Source organism: Archocentrus centrarchus, chromosome 17 (genome assembly GCF_007364275.1).
Source record: "Archocentrus centrarchus isolate MPI-CPG fArcCen1 chromosome 17, fArcCen1, whole genome shotgun sequence".
Classification (NCBI taxonomy): domain Eukaryota; kingdom Metazoa; phylum Chordata; class Actinopteri; order Cichliformes; family Cichlidae; genus Archocentrus; species Archocentrus centrarchus.
Window position 1 is genome coordinate 16,045,869 of NC_044362.1, and position 18,308 is coordinate 16,064,176.

The 18,308-nt window shown below is 37.8% G+C and overlaps 1 protein-coding gene across 2 annotated transcripts in view; it reads right to left on the bottom strand.

The window, feature by feature from the left end:
- LOC115795301 (glypican-5-like) overlaps positions 1–18,308 on the bottom strand; it is a 107,319-nt gene that overhangs the window by 17,818 nt on the left and 71,193 nt on the right. For both annotated transcript variants that reach the window (XM_030751119.1, XM_030751118.1), the window contains one exon: positions 5,636–5,777. In XM_030751119.1, coding sequence (XP_030606979.1) covers positions 5,636–5,777 — 142 coding nt within the window. The remainder of the gene's footprint in view (positions 1–5,635; positions 5,778–18,308) is intronic.

The window sequence follows — 18,308 nt, forward strand, 5'->3', positions numbered from 1 at the left end:
CTGGGTCAGATTTACACTCATGTGCGCGCACACACACACACATACACACACACACACACACACACACACACGCACACACACACACACACCTATTCTAAAATAAAAGTGTGCAAGGATAGAGGAGACACACAATAATCCCTTCCTAAAACTTTCAGTCTTGTCATATGTAGATAATTACATTATCTGACAGGATGGCAAAACAAAACAATCACTGCCTATGGCTTCATGTTAGCCAGGTTTGCCCACTGAACTGTAAAGTTTGTGGGGGAAAAAATGCCAGGGGTGTCTTCGCTTTCTTGATGAGCTCACCAGCGTTCCTGACAGATGGTGTTTGTTACCAAAAGAGAATTTTACTTTCATGGCTGTACGATTCACACTTTGTCACTGCACATCCCTCCGGCTCAATCACAGGAAATGTTTATCCATGCGATTACTTGTACTCCTCTGAGATGGATAACCTGCCTTCTTCTCCTTTTGTTTCCGTGACTTCTCACACAATACCAGGTAGACTGCCTCAACAGCAGCTTTAACACTGTAATAGCTTTTATATTTGAAGTCAAATACAAAAGATTTAAAAGTGGGAAGATATTTTTTCTTTTTTTTTTACCCAAGTTCTATCCAAAACTTAAGACTTAATTAGAAACTAAAATCCCATTCTTTTACACTTAAAATTTCTTCACTCTATCTTTTCTCCCTTTTTCTTTGTTTCTCTGCAGATCTTCACAGAAAGCCAGAAATGACTGCCTAATCTGCCAAACTCAGACAATACTGGTGGACTCATGGAAGCAGGCAGACAAATAAAGTACTGTTCTACCTTTTGATGTAGAGGCATTTGGTGTCTCTTCTATTTTCCTAATGGAGAGATAGCAGTTTAATGTGCTATTGTGGGTATTTTAGAGATTAATACGTTAATGAGCTATGTACAAAATGAATGGCTCCTTTGGAAGAAGCAGTGCAAGTGTTTTGGGTAATACAGTTAATAAGCCATGGTCACGCCACAAAATGTACCACAGAAGAGACTGTCATAGCTGCAGGGGTGACAGATAATATGGTTCATTAAAGATTCACAGATTTATTCCCCTGTTCATGGCTCTGGCAATGGCAGTTCGTACATGACCAGGCCTTGCTTATCTGGCGCACAAAGTACACTTGTGTGCATTTCTCCAGGCAAGAGGAGCAGGATCTGAGCCAAGATCAAACCGGGCATTACATCATGCAATCAGACTGCACTTTCTTTTAGTAGGGGAGAGCACAGTGGCATGTCTGATAAGAAATTATCTTTACCAAATCTCGCCTTGAGTATTTGTAATACTTTGGTTCTAGCCAGTGTAAATAAGAAATAATGCACTACTCATTTATAGCTCAGTTTTTATATTGCTGCCTAGTACAATCATTTGGTTTTTCACAGTCATGTGTTTATGTATTATCATTATGTATATAGAAATCTTAAACAAACTATAATTTCAGTATGCAGGAATTGTATCGCCTCAGCAAGACTTGTAGCAGTTCCATCACATCTGAATGATGACACAGGCAGAGAATCTGTTCTCTGCAGATTAGCACTGTTCATTTGCTTGGTAATGAAGTCTCTCTTAGCAGAACAGTAGGCGGTCATGCCCCCTTTTAACATGGACCTTGGGAGCTCTGGCACTGTTACACAGTGGCAAACTGCAAAAACAGATGGAAATTAAAATAAGCATCCTCTGCCTACAATGTCTTTTATCTTCACCCAGCTGGGAAATTACATTAGAGGTTGCCAAAGTTGATGTTTGGATGACTGTTTAGTCGATATATGACAAGACATAAAGACAGTTTATACACTTTATAAGTCCCACTTAGCCAATTCTCTAAGATCACAATAAGAAGCCAAAAATACATACAATGACATAATGTCAGCGATCGTGAACTCTAACTTTATAACAGTTAGAGAAACTGTTGAAGCGCAATATATAATTAAGAGAACTTAGAAGAGAAAAGTGTGAGTGCAGCATGCAACTAAGAAAAAGAAAAAGAAAAGAAAGTGCCGATTGCCATAGTTGATATGCACCTGATAGCGTCTGCCAAACAGTTGAACAGACTCACAAATTAGTTCAGCCTTGTGTGGTTTACAGAAGTGATGAACAGTGATAATGTTTGCAATCTCTTTAGACCTTGAGCAAAAAAACTGTGTTTTATAGACATATTTATTTTATACCAGGGCCAAAGGTGTGATATTTCTTTATAGGAATCACCTTGCCAAAAGGTGTGATTTTGTAACTTAATGGCAATCATACTTTATAAAGGTAAAATTAGTCAAAAAAAAGCTCATGGTGATATATTTAGCAAATCCCAGAAAGCATTTTTATTGATTATCCCCTGGTGTTGGGATATTGGTGGAGGTATCAGAATTCTGACAAAGAGAAAAAAAAATAACAAAAAAAATCACTAAAGAGATATTCTGCTACTTTATGTTTGTGGCTTTGCTCTTCAGTGCAATCCCTGGAACTTGGTTGAAGAGCATTATCTTATCTTAAAAATGGATAGACAAAAAAAGTGATATCATTGACAGAAGTAGGACTGTTGTTGGCTCTTGCCTTTAATGGAAAAATGCTTGAACAATATGGGTTATGTTTTTCTGGTTTTTTTTATTAAACAACAATCAAATATGATTTAAATGACCTAGCAAAATGACAATTCTGTAACCTCTGTAATCTAGAAGAAAAAAAAAGCCATGCAAAAGACTGCTGAGTGTCTTTTTTTTTTGTAAAACTCTATTTAAATGATATTGTGGGAGAGTGTGGCCACGTTGCAATAGTGGAAAGTGGTAACAGAACCTGTACTGAAAGGAAACTGAGAAAGACTGTCAAGCAGTAGGTACATTTCTAATAACATGGCCACAGTTGTAAATCTCTAGGCCACTGGCACACCTCAGTCTGTTTTGCATTTAATTAGCTGTCATTACAGTATACTTTTTATTGTGCATGCAGTCATCCAAATGTACAAGATGTGCTTGTAGCACTTGTGCTGGACAGAGTAAACATGGTACACACTACATATTAAGAGACTGCTGAATCAGCAGCTGAAATGCTGGCAGTCTAGCTATTAGGGAAGCCAAAGAGGCTCCGCTTACTCAGCTGGGATTTTATTACTTTCCCTCTTTGTATTGCCCGTCTGCTTCCTTCTATCTCTCACTATATGGTATCTCCAAAGGGTCTATTCATCAGGTGCACAAAAAAAAAAAAAAAATCAGCTTTACAACACCAGTTGCAGTTACACTTTTTTTAATCTAATCACATCATACTTGTAAGACAAAGCTTTACACCTACAGTAGCTCTTTTGTTACCTCTGCCGAGGTGGTTATGCTTTTGGCAGCGTTTGTGTGAATGGGTGTGTGTCATTCTGTCTGTAAACACTATAGCTCAAAAACATTTGAATGAATTGTGATATAAATTTCTAGGGGTGTAGACTGGGGTCATGTTAACAAATCTCACTTAGATCCACCAAAGTCTTCAAGGTCAGCTCAATGATTTATTGCTCAAAAATTGTAAAAAGTCTTATAACTTAGAAACTATGATTCTTACCAGTGTAAGAATATAGAAGGTAGTAGATAAAGATTTAAAATATTATGTCACATTTGACCTGTGACCTCTCCTTTAAGGTAAACAGATTGAGCTGAAGGTCAAAGTGATAATAATGTTGTCCTAGCGCTGTAAACATCCATTTATGCTGACTGGTCTTAAGTGATTGATCAACATGGTGTATGTATACATACGCGGAAGACTGTCTTGCTGTCACTGCTGCGCTGTTGACAATTACGTGTTGTAGAAAACAATAAATATATAATGTCAAAACTAAAAAAAAAAAAAAAAAAAAATGATAATAATGTCATATAGAACTATTTAAAACTATGGTTCTTACTGCCACTGTACTGACAACATATAGTGTACTGCCAAAAGTATTCACTCATCTGCCTTCACACGTGAGTGACATCCCATTCTAATTCCATAGGGTTTAATATGATATCAATCCACCCTTTGTAGGTGTAACACCTTCAGCTCTTCCGGGAGTGTGTTTATGTGAATTTTGGACCAGTCTTCCAGAAGTCCATTTGTGAGTTCAGACACTGATGTTGGATGAGATGGTCTGGCTCGCAATCTCCACTCTAATTTATCCCAAAGGTGTTCTGTTGAGTTGAGGTCAGAACTCTGTGCAGGCCAGTCAAGTTCTTCCACCCCAAACTCGCTCATCCATGTCTCTACGGACCTTGCCTTGTGCATTGGTCTGCAGTCATGTTAGAACAGGAAGGGGCCATCCCCAAACCGTTAAGTTAGGAGCATGAAATTGTCCAAAATGTCTTGGTATGCAGAAGCATTAAGAAATCCTTTCACTGGAACTAAAGGGCTAAGCCCAACTCCTGAAAAACAACCTCACACCATAATCCCCACTTGACACAGTGCAGTCAGACAAGTACCGTTCTCCTGACAACCGACAAATCCAGACTCGTCCATCGGATTGCCAGACGGAGAAATGTGATTGATCACTCCAAAGAACATGTCTCCACTGCTCTAGAATCCATTGGCAGTGTGCTTTACACCACTGCATCCAACACTTTTCATTGCACTTGATGAAGTAAGGCTTGGATGCAGCTGCTCGGCCATGGAAACCCATTCCATGAAGTCCTCTACACACTGTTCTTGAGCTAATCTGAAGGCCACATGAAGTTTAGAAGTCTGTAGCGATTGACTCTGCAGACAGTTGGTGACCTCTGTGCACTATGCACCTCAGCATCTGATGACCCCGCTCTGTGATTTTTCGTGGCCTACCACTTTGTGACTGTGTTGCTGTTGTTCCCAGTCACTTCAGTTTTGTTATAATACCACTAACAGCTGACTGTGGAATATTTAGCAGCAAGCAAATTTCATCACTGGACTTGTGCAGGTGGCATCCTATCACAGTACCACGATGGAATTCACTGAGCTCCTGAGATGACCCATTCTTTCACAAATGTTTGTAGAAGAATATTTTTGATAAATAGGCAATCATATATGGGGATTCTAAATATCACATTACTTTGAACCTCTGACCTCTTCTTCAAGGTCAAATAAGTTTAAACTTGCATAAACTGTCTTTTATCTTTAAAACTATGCTTAAAATTCTACTGCCTTTGTTTCTATTGACAAAATGTAGGAAATGATACTGATATATAGGGATTCTAAATATCACATTATAGTCTACATCCAAATATGTCACATTTTAAAGGAAACCATCTTTTTGCTTTGGCATCCCGTATACAAAGTACTTATGTGCCACCACTGCTGTTGGAACCTCAGCAGAGTGTAAAAATGTGATTTAAGGTGAATTTCCCTTGTCAGGTAGGAGGTGAATGAAACAGAGACTTTGTGACAGTTCTCAGAAAACAGTGCAAGGCTGACTTAAGTGAAAAAAAAGGACACTGTCTCATCAGGCAGATATATCCTCATATACTACACAAAACCAGCGTATTGAAAGTAGAACACAATAAAAAACAAAACATAAGTGATATTCAACACACAGATTTAACGTGGAATATGAGTGATAAAAGAAATGGGGTGCAAGTAGAAGTATGAGGACTTGTGCAGGTACAGTAAGTGTTTGTGCAAGGAAAGGTGTGACTTACTATATTTTTCTTCACCACCTCCTGAGGCTTGACAACCATCTTCATCATCACAGTCTGTGGTGCTGCCCTCCTCCCTTTCCCCACTTCCCAGCTCTTCCCAGGCCTCAATTTCTCCCAGTTTTGGAAACATTTCCTCGGTGTCCTACATATACACAGAAATATGCGGGTTGTTACACACTGGGTCATGTATAAGATCCCAACAGTCCAGATGTGAAGCACACTCCAAAACTGATTTAATAACGACAAAATGTGATATACTTTAACATAAGTTTATTACTTTTTATTTAGAAAAGTTTTTCAAAAAACAACCAATTACATAATAACAGTGGTCAATACTTTTGGTGAATTATTTGAATTGCAATTAGACATTAGTCTAAACAGAGCTGCAGGACACTTTGTCGACTCAGAGCATCAAATATGAGTATATTCTTCCCTCGTACTGTGTGGCCAACTAATTGGCCCTATTGGCCCTTCCTGCTGTCCACCATACACCATATTTGGCAAACTCTCTTGACACAATAAGAAAATCATACTTTGGAGTATGACAGAAAAATAGAGGCATGGATACCAGAACTTTGGAATGTGTGGAATTATAGATACTCTGAGTGTGTCCGCTGTTACCAGCCCTTAAGAAATTTGCACACATGCATACCTATGTTGCACACGTGTGCAAATGCACAATTAAACATGGTTGACAAAATTGTCAAGATCATTTCTGGTACTTGCTGACCTTTTCTATGGAAGGTACAACCAGTGAAGACATGTTGGGAGGTGAATGAGAGGAATAGGGAATAGGGCCAACCCCATGCCTCTCATTCACCTCTCAACATGTTTTCAGGTGTTGAGGGATTAAAAATATCTTTGTCATTGACACCACCCAACTGACTCACTCATACATCTGAGAACAGAAGAACAAGTTCTCTCCTACGCCTTCAGTGCCCCAAAAGAAACATTTCACGAAACCTGACAAGTTTATTTATACGGATTAGAGCACAAAGCTGAAGTGAAACCAGACTAAGAGTCTGCAGATATGTTAGTGGTCCAGTGAGACCACACCTTCCCAAGTGATGTTTCAAACTACAATAAACATTAACATGCTATCTTGATCATTGTAAAAAGGTCAATGAGTTGCTACAAAGGGGGCAAGTCTGCACTGACTTTCAGGCACTGATTTTTCTGACTCATGCCAAGGCAACATGTATTATTTGTAGATTATTTATCAACTGTCCTGGAGATTATTGCCATTGGTTATGGTCATTTGGCCTATCACATTGGCTTAAGATGACACCATCCTGTGTTTCATTTCATTGCTGAAGAACAATGCAATGTCATATGCTATTAGGTGCAATAAATAAGAAAATTGGAGTTCTTCAGCGTGTGATGGGTTAATTCCTTTCTACATGTCAGTCTGAAACACGTTCCAAGCCTGTGGATTAAAAAAAATATATACCGATCTTAAGATGGCACAATCAGGAGATTGCATGACTGTTGTTCACGATGGAAAAATAAGACAGAAAAAACAGACACGCATACTTTATGCAGATAATGTCAAATCTCTTCACACAGCCTCTTCTCAGAGAACTCCTAAGCATGTACTCATAGAACTAAAGTTATGTTCAATAACTACTATCTTTATTTTCCTGGCTAATGGACAGTTTTCAAGCTTTCCCTATGTTGATGCAAACACAAGTTCTAGGTGTACCATATATGCCCAAAAGAGGGTCTGAGATATTTTCAATTAAACCTTCCTCACAAGAGTTTTACATAAAAAAAAAGAAAAATGTTGATGTCAAGATAGTCAAGGCCCTAAACTGACAAAGGCACACAACGAGGAAACCACACAGAAGTTAAACTTAAGGTGACAAATAAATGCTTGACTGTCAGAAGAACTTCTTCAGCAGCTTAATGGCAGTCAAAGTCATTAAAACAGTTACGAACATATCTGTATTCTTTTATTTTTTCTTTTCCCCAGATTAGTGATTATAAAATGTCTGCAGGGAGGACTGGAGAAGGAAACTTAAAATGGCCTGGACTCAAGGGGGTACTTTTACATGATAATTACATTCCTCATTACATCCATCATGTATCCTATTTAACCAATGTGAAAGCACATCTTCTCACTGTGGTCTGAGTGACTGAAATTTGGTGATGCAGCTACTGTATAACTCCTTAAGTACATGCTGGTAAACCAGATCTCTTCCATTTTCAGTAAAAGTGAAAGCCCCTGACGAAGCTGGATGCCTCAGTTTTCACAGCTGTACAATAAATTACAAGAGGAGGTACAAAAGATTGTTAGAGTCATGAATTTTATGGTTATGAGTTCATATTACAACCTGCTGACAGAGTAATAACTGATAACTGAAACAGACTGCAAAAATAAATAAAGGAGGAAACCATTTACTTGGATAAGATAAAACCATTATAATTTTTTTGATTATGTGGAGCAACTAAATAAATTCAGGGTGCATTTTGGAAGTTCACAAGCAAATGTTCTGCTAAACAGCGTAATGTTTTGCACCATCACTTAATACTAGCGGGATATTAAGCTAATAACTATGGCACTTAGGGATTGTTTGACACAAGGCTGCTTGGCCCAGCTGTCCTTAAAGCATGTTAATTAGGGAGAGAATCAATTAAGGTGCTGTTGCTGTGGAAACCACAGTTAGTATAACTGTTGGTTTGTTGCTGTCCAGAGGAGTGTGTTGGTTTGTTTCTTTTAAATCATGATTTCAAAATGGTCAAATGTAAGTCAGTCCCTCCAAATTTCAGCTGCAATTTGAAAACTTCACTCCAACCATTATGTAAACACCAAAAAAGAGCGATCGGGATCATTAAACAAGCAGGAGTTAGAGACCACACTAACATTCTCTTTTTGAAGTTCACGGATCTCATAAAATATAAAACGGCACAAATTATGTATAAAGCCAGATATAATATGTTGACAGGAAATGTACAGAGGTTTTTTTTTTTTGACAGAGAAGGGGACTACAACCTGAGGGGAAAGTTAAACTTGAAGACTCTTAATGCACAAACAACAATTAAAATCTTTGGTGTTTCCATTTGTGGAGTCAGATTGTGGAACAGCTTTCCAGTGGGCCTGCAGCGATGTTCAAGCATTATTCAGGTCAAAAAATACTTTTGAAACATGCATTTGGAAGGGTATGAAATTGATAAACATGACAAATTAGTATATTTAATTAGTCACATTTATGTATATCTACGTTTATACGTAGATATTTATTTTCTGTTTTCCCTCTCACTTTTTTGTGTGGCTAGTTTATATGTGTGCTGAAGGGAAGTGGGGCTGATGGTGAGCATGGTACAATGGTAGAGTGTTGAGCGTGGGGTAGGGATTAATAAGTATGTACATACTTCTTCCTGCTCCATTTCAGGCTTGATAATTGAGTTGTTATTTCACGTCATGTAGATTTTGTTTCATTTTGTCTGCACGTGTGTGTGTGTGTGTGTATGTATATACATATGTGTATATGTATATGCCAGCATGTTTTAGTGTATTTGTATGTGCATTTATTGGTTTGTTGCAGGCAACCTCACTGAGGTATTCTAGCAACTTACTGAAGAAGCAAATTTATCATTTGTCCTTGGTACTGAAAAAAGAGACATGAACGAGAAGCACTTTGAGACCACAAACCTCCACCAAGCTAGTTTACTCTCTGGATGACCCTGAATTGGAGAAGTGAAAGAAAATGGATGGATGGATTCAGGAACACTGTATATGTTTTCAATTTGTTATGTATTTAAACTGTTATAAATGCTACTGAAATATACTGAAATATACATGAAATGAATGTTGCCAGTAAAAACAAAGGCAGTAGAATTTTAAAACATTCACTACATGTCTATATCTTGTCCATTCAAATAATGGCAGCAAGAAACATAGTTTTAAACAGCTCTGTACAGCTTTATTATCACTTTGACCTTCAGATTAATCCACTGACCTTGAAGAAGTCAGAGGTCAAATGTGACATGATATTTTAATATTTTCTATATGTTGACAATACACATTATAGGGATTTTTTTTGGCCAATTTTGGACCAATAAATCATCAAATCGACCTTGAAGACCTTAGTGGATGTAAGGCGAATATTAATGCATTGTTAGCATGACCCCACTCTACACCCCTACAAAGTTTTATGAGAATTCATTCAAAACTTTTCGAGCTATCGTACAGACAGAATGACACACACATGCACGCATGCATGGACGCACATACGCATGCATGCATATGCTACCTAAAACATAACCTCTTTGGTGGCAGTAATAACATGAATATGCAGTATACTATGCAATGACTATTCTGTTCTCTAATAGAAAAAGACTGCCTCTGCTTTGGATTTCAATGAGCATCTTGAGTGCTTTCTCAAACTGGCTTCTATTAATGTATTTATTTCATTTTCGTGCTTGCTTCAGAGCAGAAGCAGTCATCATATCAAGGGAAAGTCTGTACAGATTATGCAGTCTGCTAAGACATATAAAATATGCTGCAAGAACAACATTTTCCATCATAAAACTCAGAAAGCAAACAATTACAATATGTTTGACAATATGAAGGATGCTGTTTCTCAAAAACAACAACTGCCTCTCAAAGGGTCATCCTCCTGATCTGTCTCCAGTGATATACAATTAGTAGACGAGTGGGAACAATATTTCAGTGCTTTTTACATTATGTGTAAAGCTGAGATTCACTCTGCCTTTGAGATGAAGACAGAAATTTTTCCTCTAACATGACGCGCGACTCTCTTTCTGACACGCCAGTGTACTGCTGGATTAAAAAGCTGATTGAGAGCAACTTATCAGAAGTGAGAACATGTTTATTTAACTTTAATTTAAATTTACTGCTTACAGGTAGCTGTGTTTCACTGAAATGAAAACTGACAAATTATAATCCATCTGTCAAATCTACTTTACAATGTATAAATATGTTTAATTATCGCATGTGTATATAGTTAGGTTCACCATTTTTTTGGACATTATTTTTGTAGTTTTACCTCTGCACACCACAAGAGTGGATTTTAAATCAAACAATAAATATGTAATTGAAGTGCAGAGTTTGGAGTTTCATTACAAAATGCATCAACTGGTTTGGAGTTACACAAGTAACTCCAAGCAAAATAGCTTCATTTTAAATACAGAGATTTTTATAAGGATACTTGTATGAAATTTGTTGCAGTCAATGACTGCCTGAAGTCTAATCTGGCTTCCTGTTCCATGTAACCACTGGTTTCCACCTTGTTGTAAACCACTTGATTGTAGACCCTGTCAATGATATGCCTATTTCCTCAAGAGTGTTCTTGACTTGGTTAGACTTTTTTTTTTTTAACCTGGGAAATACAACCACAATTTTTTTTAAAAAGTTGGGACACTGTAAAATCTAAATAAAAATAAAATGTAATGATTAGAAATTCATATTTTATTTACAGTAGAACACAGAAAACATATCAAATGTTTAAACTGAAAAAAAATCTATCATTTTAAGAAAAATATTAGCTCTCTCTCCCTCTCTCTCTTTGTATATGTCGACATTAGCCAACAGCTACAAAGTAAAAGAAACAGAAGTGAAAGGTTTTCAAGTCTAGGGAAGAGTGAAAAGTGAAATCAGTACTTTGTGCTTTTTTTGTAAAAAAAAAAAAAAAAAAAAAAAGAATACAGACAGGTGGTTGAAGAAGTTGCAGTTGTGTAAGGTGGTGGTGGGGTGAGCGTAGAAGGTTAAAAAAAGACAACGCAAACCTTTTCCTTTAAGGCTTACCTTGAAATTACCCTGGCATCCAAGGGCAAATCAGGTATTCCAAAAAGGCTTTGAATAAAATCCCAAATCATGAAATATTTTCTAGTTCTCCTCTCACAGTGCCAACTAATTCACCTCTCTCTTTCTTTTCAAAAGCATTCTTTAGTCGGAGGATGATGTGGCAGGTTTGAGAGCATCAAGGTCTGAATTCCTGCATTTTTTAATGCATCCTAGTCACGCTAAAATCTCTACTGCCAGGAGTAACCAATCACCTTCTAGAGTCTAGAAGACTGAGCTGTATGAGTGTGTGTGTGTGTGTGTATGTGGAGCTTGATCCAAGAGATTCTACAGATATAGATTCCAGTTTAGTGTCGATATGGGAAGTCTGATTATGAAATGTAAAAATGTGAAATGTGGTCACTTAAGACAGGATGAACACAAATCTACTGCAAGAGTTGCAGGAAGTGTTTGCATATGGCTCTGCATACATTTAGGATATCACTGTCAAACTTGTGGACCGGGATCATAAGTCCTAACCTCTGTATGCCCACATCAACACATCTGCTCTTTTTCCTCCAGGACTGAAACGGTATCACCTCATTGAGGGCAGTGGTGGTAAAACTGCATATGTGGACAGGGGAAAAAAAAAAAGAAAACCTGGAGGACACTGAAGGAAAAACTGACAGTGGTGAACGCCAAAACTCTGCATAAGTGCTCACAACTTTAAATTAAATTTGCTATATTTTCCCATTTTCTCACATACTGTTAAGACTCCCAGTCAATTTGTGCCAAAACAAACATCAGCTGAGAGATAAAATAAGCATATATAAATATGTTCTTTGTGCGTCTGTGTATGTCCCCGATTAAAGAGGAATTGGATGCAATTATCTCTATTTCTCAGACTGCCTGACCAAGATGAGGCAGTTGGGAGAGAGACAGAGAGTGGCAGTGAGAGAGAAGCTTCTTTTTTAAGTATAGGCATGAAAAGACGAGAATGGAGCATTCTAAGCAGAGTGACTGGCTGCAAACAAAAGTAACTCTGGATAGCTCCAGTGCTCAGCTATTCCAGTGGAGTAGCTATAGTGTATTGCTTGTATATATTAATTGTACCTCTTATGGTTAACCAGCCTAGACTGTTCTTAATTATTAAAGAGCCTTATCCATGTACAAGTAGAGACTGAAAAGGTTATTTTCTGATGGCAGCAGTGGTTTCATTATACTCTTGGCTTGACAAACTGTACTTTTTTTTTAAGTTACAATTTATGATATCTGCATTTTTGCAAATCTAATTAATCTCATGTCTATAGCTGCACTGAACTCTCCCACATGTTAAGAGAAAGAAATAAGCATTCAATTTTGATGCAATTGCAAAATACAGGTTGGAAAATGAAACAGTGAATGCAGGAAATGTTTGCCAAGAAATCTTAACTATAATGAACCAGAAGGGGATTAATTATCCACCAAATTACATTAAATCAATAATCTGAAAACAGACACTGTTTGTGCTTTTGAAAAAAAAAGAAAAAATGAAAGTTTCCCACAACTCTGAGTAATGCTTTCAACATTTTTTTTATACAACAGCAGAGTCACACACCCCTCCACTACAAGCTAGCACAAGCTGATTGTGTTTCTAACTGTTAGTGACACTCTGTTGGCCATGACCTCGCGTAACCCCTATGACTCAATCGCTGTAACACACCGTGGCATTGGACTGTCACACCCTGCTCCTGTCAGGTACTGACTGAAGCAGCTAGTGTGTGGAATGTATTTGTGTGCTAATAAACATTGACTTCTATCAGCCAAATGATGGAGCTGTTATTAAAAAAAAATGTATGGAAATTTAGGTGACATCAGCATTTTTTCTGAGCACATGTTCCAGCAGCTTCCTAAACAAGCTGCTGTGAGAGGTGTGAGGGTCAAAGGGGTTGCTCTTGTGCTACTGGGAAGCAAATGCATTTTAACATTAAACTGGGCTTCAGATGGCCTTATAAAGAAGCAAAAGGTTTGAAGAGCTGACTTAAAGGCACTGATCCAGGTTATACACCATGAATGCCAAACATTAGTGGGATAATCAACCCACATACTGGGTCAAATCAGTGTTCTACAGTACTTGAGCTTTTACTATGCCAAATATTGCTGGGAAAATGAAATTAGATAGTGGCCTACTTTTTCTCTGACATCCATTTATCCTTTTTTTTCTATTCCAAGGTTGCTCTTCTTACCTCCAACTTTTCTTGAAAATGTGAATATTTATGTAATGTAAACTAAATGAAATCAAAGTGCTTTTGAAATGAGATATTCAGTATCCTAAATGAAACCGAGGAGTTTAGTGCCAATTTTCAGCGATATGATCAACTGCATTTTTATAACCCGTCACCCCAAAAGGGAAAAGTGAATAATTTCACTGAAAAAAAAACAGCATCTCCTTGATTCGATAACATTTACTTAAAAGGAGAAGCCATGAGACTCTGTAATCTATCTTGGTGATAACCTTAAGAAAACAGTGTTTAATATGGTTTTACAAATGCATACCATATCAGATTGAAAAAGATTGAAAAAGGGGATTTGGAAAAAAGGATTTTTGAAACCGTGTCTCAGCCACATATTTTCTTTACATGACAAGAATCACTGTGTTAAAATTGAAACCCAAAAGGCAAGCAAACACAATATTACCCAATGAAGAAAAACATCCACAGTTCACTGAATTTTCATGAGCTTTGCATCTAATTATGGCAGTAAAAAAAAAAAAAAAAATGTTATGATTAAATTACAGTCTGGGTTCATGAAGTCTGGTTGCCAAGCTAACAAAAAGCTCTGGGCAGTGAGACTTGTTGCTGTATCGTTGCCACAGCAGCAGTAAAGAGCAGCAGAGCTCCTGTGAAGACCAACTCCATCATCTTCTTCAAGTGGAAAGAATTTGTCCCCTCCCTGTGACAGGCTGCCAACTCAGCCCAAGCTCTTTCTTCATCCCTGGACTCCACTAACTCTTGAAAGCTCAAACCTTTTCAGACTGCTGCCGGCACTGCTAAATCATGAAAGAGATGTATACTATGAAGGCACACGGAAGTTACAAAGTCCACTGTGAGCGTTCTCTAAACCAATATGCTTTAAAGAATCCATTGTTTATTTTAAAGTCTTCTAAAAGGCATGCACGACTAACCCTAACTAACACAATCACACAGAACTCTAAGTCTGTGCAGCAGCTGATAGGGCCATGGATTGACTGGACCCACAAAGAGGATACGCACAGTGTTTGTCTAAAACACGCGTGGCTTCTCTGATGTGGAACCTGGTGGGGCCACTGGCCAAAAAAGACAGCAAAGCAGCAGTCAGTCCCATCAATCACACATCAGCCAGCCTCTCTATACTGTAATTTTATGCTTTGCAACTCTCCATCGTACAACAGCTTTTGAAGTGTTTAATGCTATTGCCCCTTTATAGGTGCAAGTCTATGTGAAATGAGGCCAGATATAAAGCATAAGAATTAACATCTGGGTGTTTTTTGTTTTTTTTCTACCCTGCATGTTGCTGCTGACTTTGCATTTAGTGACCCGCAAATTGACAAATGATCTGGACTTAATAATCACATGGAAACAGATAGACCACTGTGAAAGGATCCCCACCCCAAAACAGCTGGACATATGGCTGAGAATCAAAAGTCTACTTTGAAACATTTATTTTCCAGATTAGCAATAGTTACAGGCAGAAAGAAAGAAAAGCAGAAAGAGGAGAGTTAGAGGAGATACACAGGGGAGGACAAAACTTGGCCTACTCATTTAATGGACTATTTTATAGAAGGTCAAGAGTCAGCCTTGCCCTGTGTGCTCTTTAGTTTTATTTCTAGATGTTATGCCCTTGATTTAACATGCAAATGCTGTGTGTATGTCCTCTTGCACAATGCAAACCTGTCTAGCTTTTTCCCTGTGTGTACTGCGTAAGGTTGTGTGCATATAAATGAATATGAGTGCTTAAACAGAAGGGTGCCATGGATAGATGAGGGGTCATACTCTGTGATATAGCAACAGCAGTTTCCCAATCCTCTTAGTGCCGCAGTGCTTAGAGTCTAACTGCTCTTCAGTAGGTAAAAATATATATATCCCAAGCTCACTAATCCCGGAAATTGAGGTTATTCAAATCTGGAAAAGCTCAGATTAGACATTCACTGAAATACCTGCAATATCTTTTAAGCTGAAAAAATATGTATGGATATGATTTAAAACCAGTCTGTGTGCATTTTTATTTTCATTTTTTTTATGTTGTCTGATTTCCATTTAAAATAAAATAAAAATCTGCAGTAGTTCAAACGATGAAAAAAGACAAACACACAGCCTAATTATCCTTCTAACATTGCCAAACAATTGAAACTGTAACCCTAAGCAGTCATCTGAAGAAGTGAAGAGTTAAAAGTGTTGTGAGACTCTGAAACTAAAAGTAGGTAATGCATAGATGAAAGTGGGGAAACGTGCACGCACAAAGGACCAAAACTGTGCAGGCTGTGGTTTGAATAATCTAGTCCATTAGGGCAGAGCCGACTCACCAGATGGATCTTTTTTAAGCTTTTGTTACTATCAAAGTCAGGTTTTTATGCTGAAGGTGCTTTCCAGAGATTGAATATTTTCTGCTGTTTAATATCAAATCAAAAGTTAAACTTATTTATTTATTTTAAAGAGAAATAGTAATAGTTTACCAGCACTTTTTGCCAAATAATCTTTATGTTTCAACAGGTGCTTGCAGGTCTTCCAGAACAATGCCAGTGGCTGGTTTTTGTTTATTTATAGGCTTGCTCCATATTCCAAGGCCCCTCAACAACCCACGGTGTACAAAGCAGTGCATTTCTTTCCTATAGCATGCCGGAATATCCCTTTTCAAGTCACAGATTACGAATGGAGATACATTTTTTTTTAAAAGCTAATTAAAAACTAAATCTTTTTTCAGACTATTGCCAAGGGTTTCAAGATTGCAGATTGAAAGTGCAAGCCTTCTTTTGGGTCTCCGTATCGACTGTCTGCTAACATCCAAAAGTCTGCTCAAAGGTGATTGGTTAATTCAACTACAAGCAGTAAGCTTCTGGTACCAAAAATGCTAACCCTTGCTTACAGCCTCGAAACACTCTGATACAGATATTAACATTGCTCTCGCTGACAGGAGCTTACATACTGATGCTGTGTACAGACACCTGCTGAGAGCTCTGTAGTGAAAAAAGGAACACTGGGAACTTTGAAGACCTTGTTTGCTTAAAAACAGACATCAACATAGATTACAGGTACTAAGGCAACCACAGTATACAGTAACACTTTCAATCTTTATAAGTAGAAAGACAGAGAGAGAGAGAATTCGATTTTGACATCAGCAACCAGTCAGCTAAAGTAACCTCAGTAAATTAAAAAAAACACTCCGTAATTTTGATAATGTGCCAATTAACATCTTGAAATTAACTCTCACGATTTAAGGCTGAGTGTGAACTGAAGAGAGAGCTAATTCAAGGATGCTATAATTAGGGAGCCTGACATACTTCAGGCTTTTTTAAACTTAATGCAGTAGTAGCCTCAACCCATACTGAAAACAAAACCACTTATATCTAGCCTACAGTATCTCTCTGGAGCGTGACCAGTGTTGGTAGCAGCCATAGGGAAATTTGAAAAGTTAAAATATTTCATTTCAGAAAGCACACAGTTTTTGTTTTTAATTGTTCCTGTATCTCCAAATCTGCATTTTAGCAAATGTTTTTGCAGGTATAGCACATGTGGTGACTTGTTGTAGTCTCTGGATTGACTGGTTGATTGCTTGGTTGATCCTGATTGTCACCTCCTGCGTTTTCACAGCTTTGAACTTTCTCAACCTAACTGATTATTTGACATTTCCATTTTGTGAATTTTTCCTCTCAGCCCACGTCAAACAAATCATTGTTGCAGCTTTAGTTTGTTACAGTATACAGCCAAAATGTTGACTCTAAACTTTGCAGCAGTTTGCATGTTATAGCCCAACAACCAACAGGGCACCTAAATTTGAAATAAGTCTAAAAACCAACTGACAAGGAGAGCGTTAGGATGTTCAAACAACTTCCCCATTTAAGGCTCAAGGCTTTGAGTGCAAACATGTCAGGTTTGTTCTACTTCAGTGTTTGCCCTAATAATTATTTTATAACAGTATTCACACCTTTTCACACCACAACTTTACTGGCTGCCCGGTCTTCCAGGAGCACACAGCTACACCTACACCAAGCTGAATGTCTCTTCTCTTATCACCCCCCTTCCCCACACACCCCCACCCAAAGCCACCAATCGATTGGTTCAAGACTACTAACGATTTCAGTCGACCAAGACTTTCTCTGGTTGACTGTCACTTCACGCAGGCTAACACTCTGTGATACTCTTCTCTTATCTGGCACAGACATAAAGCTCAGTCAAGCTCTGGCACCTAGTGTAGATGCAAGGTAGGCTTTTCAAGTCTGTAAATGTCAACAGGACGCTCAACTCTGCATAGTTTCCATGACAACAAGGCACTTGACAGCCACCAGCATAATGGTATGTTGTGGTCTAACAGGAATGATCTTGAACTGTCAGTTTATATATAAAACTGACATATATATATATATATATATATATATATATATATATATATATATATATATATATATATATATATATATATATATATATATATATATATATATATATGTGTGTTTTAGACTGATTTCAAATATACAATACATGCAGAGAAGTTTATTACTTTGAAGCATGGGCACTCACATAGATATGAAAGTGGTCAAACAGAAAAAGGAAAGAGAGATGTGGAGATAGAAAGTGAGAGATGACTGGTGTTCTATCTGTGGCCATAATTTTTTCAGGGCAACAAAAGGGCAGGCGGGCAGAGGGGAACCAAATCCTGGTCCGTTTGTCTCCTCAAATGGCCTCTAGGGACTGTCTG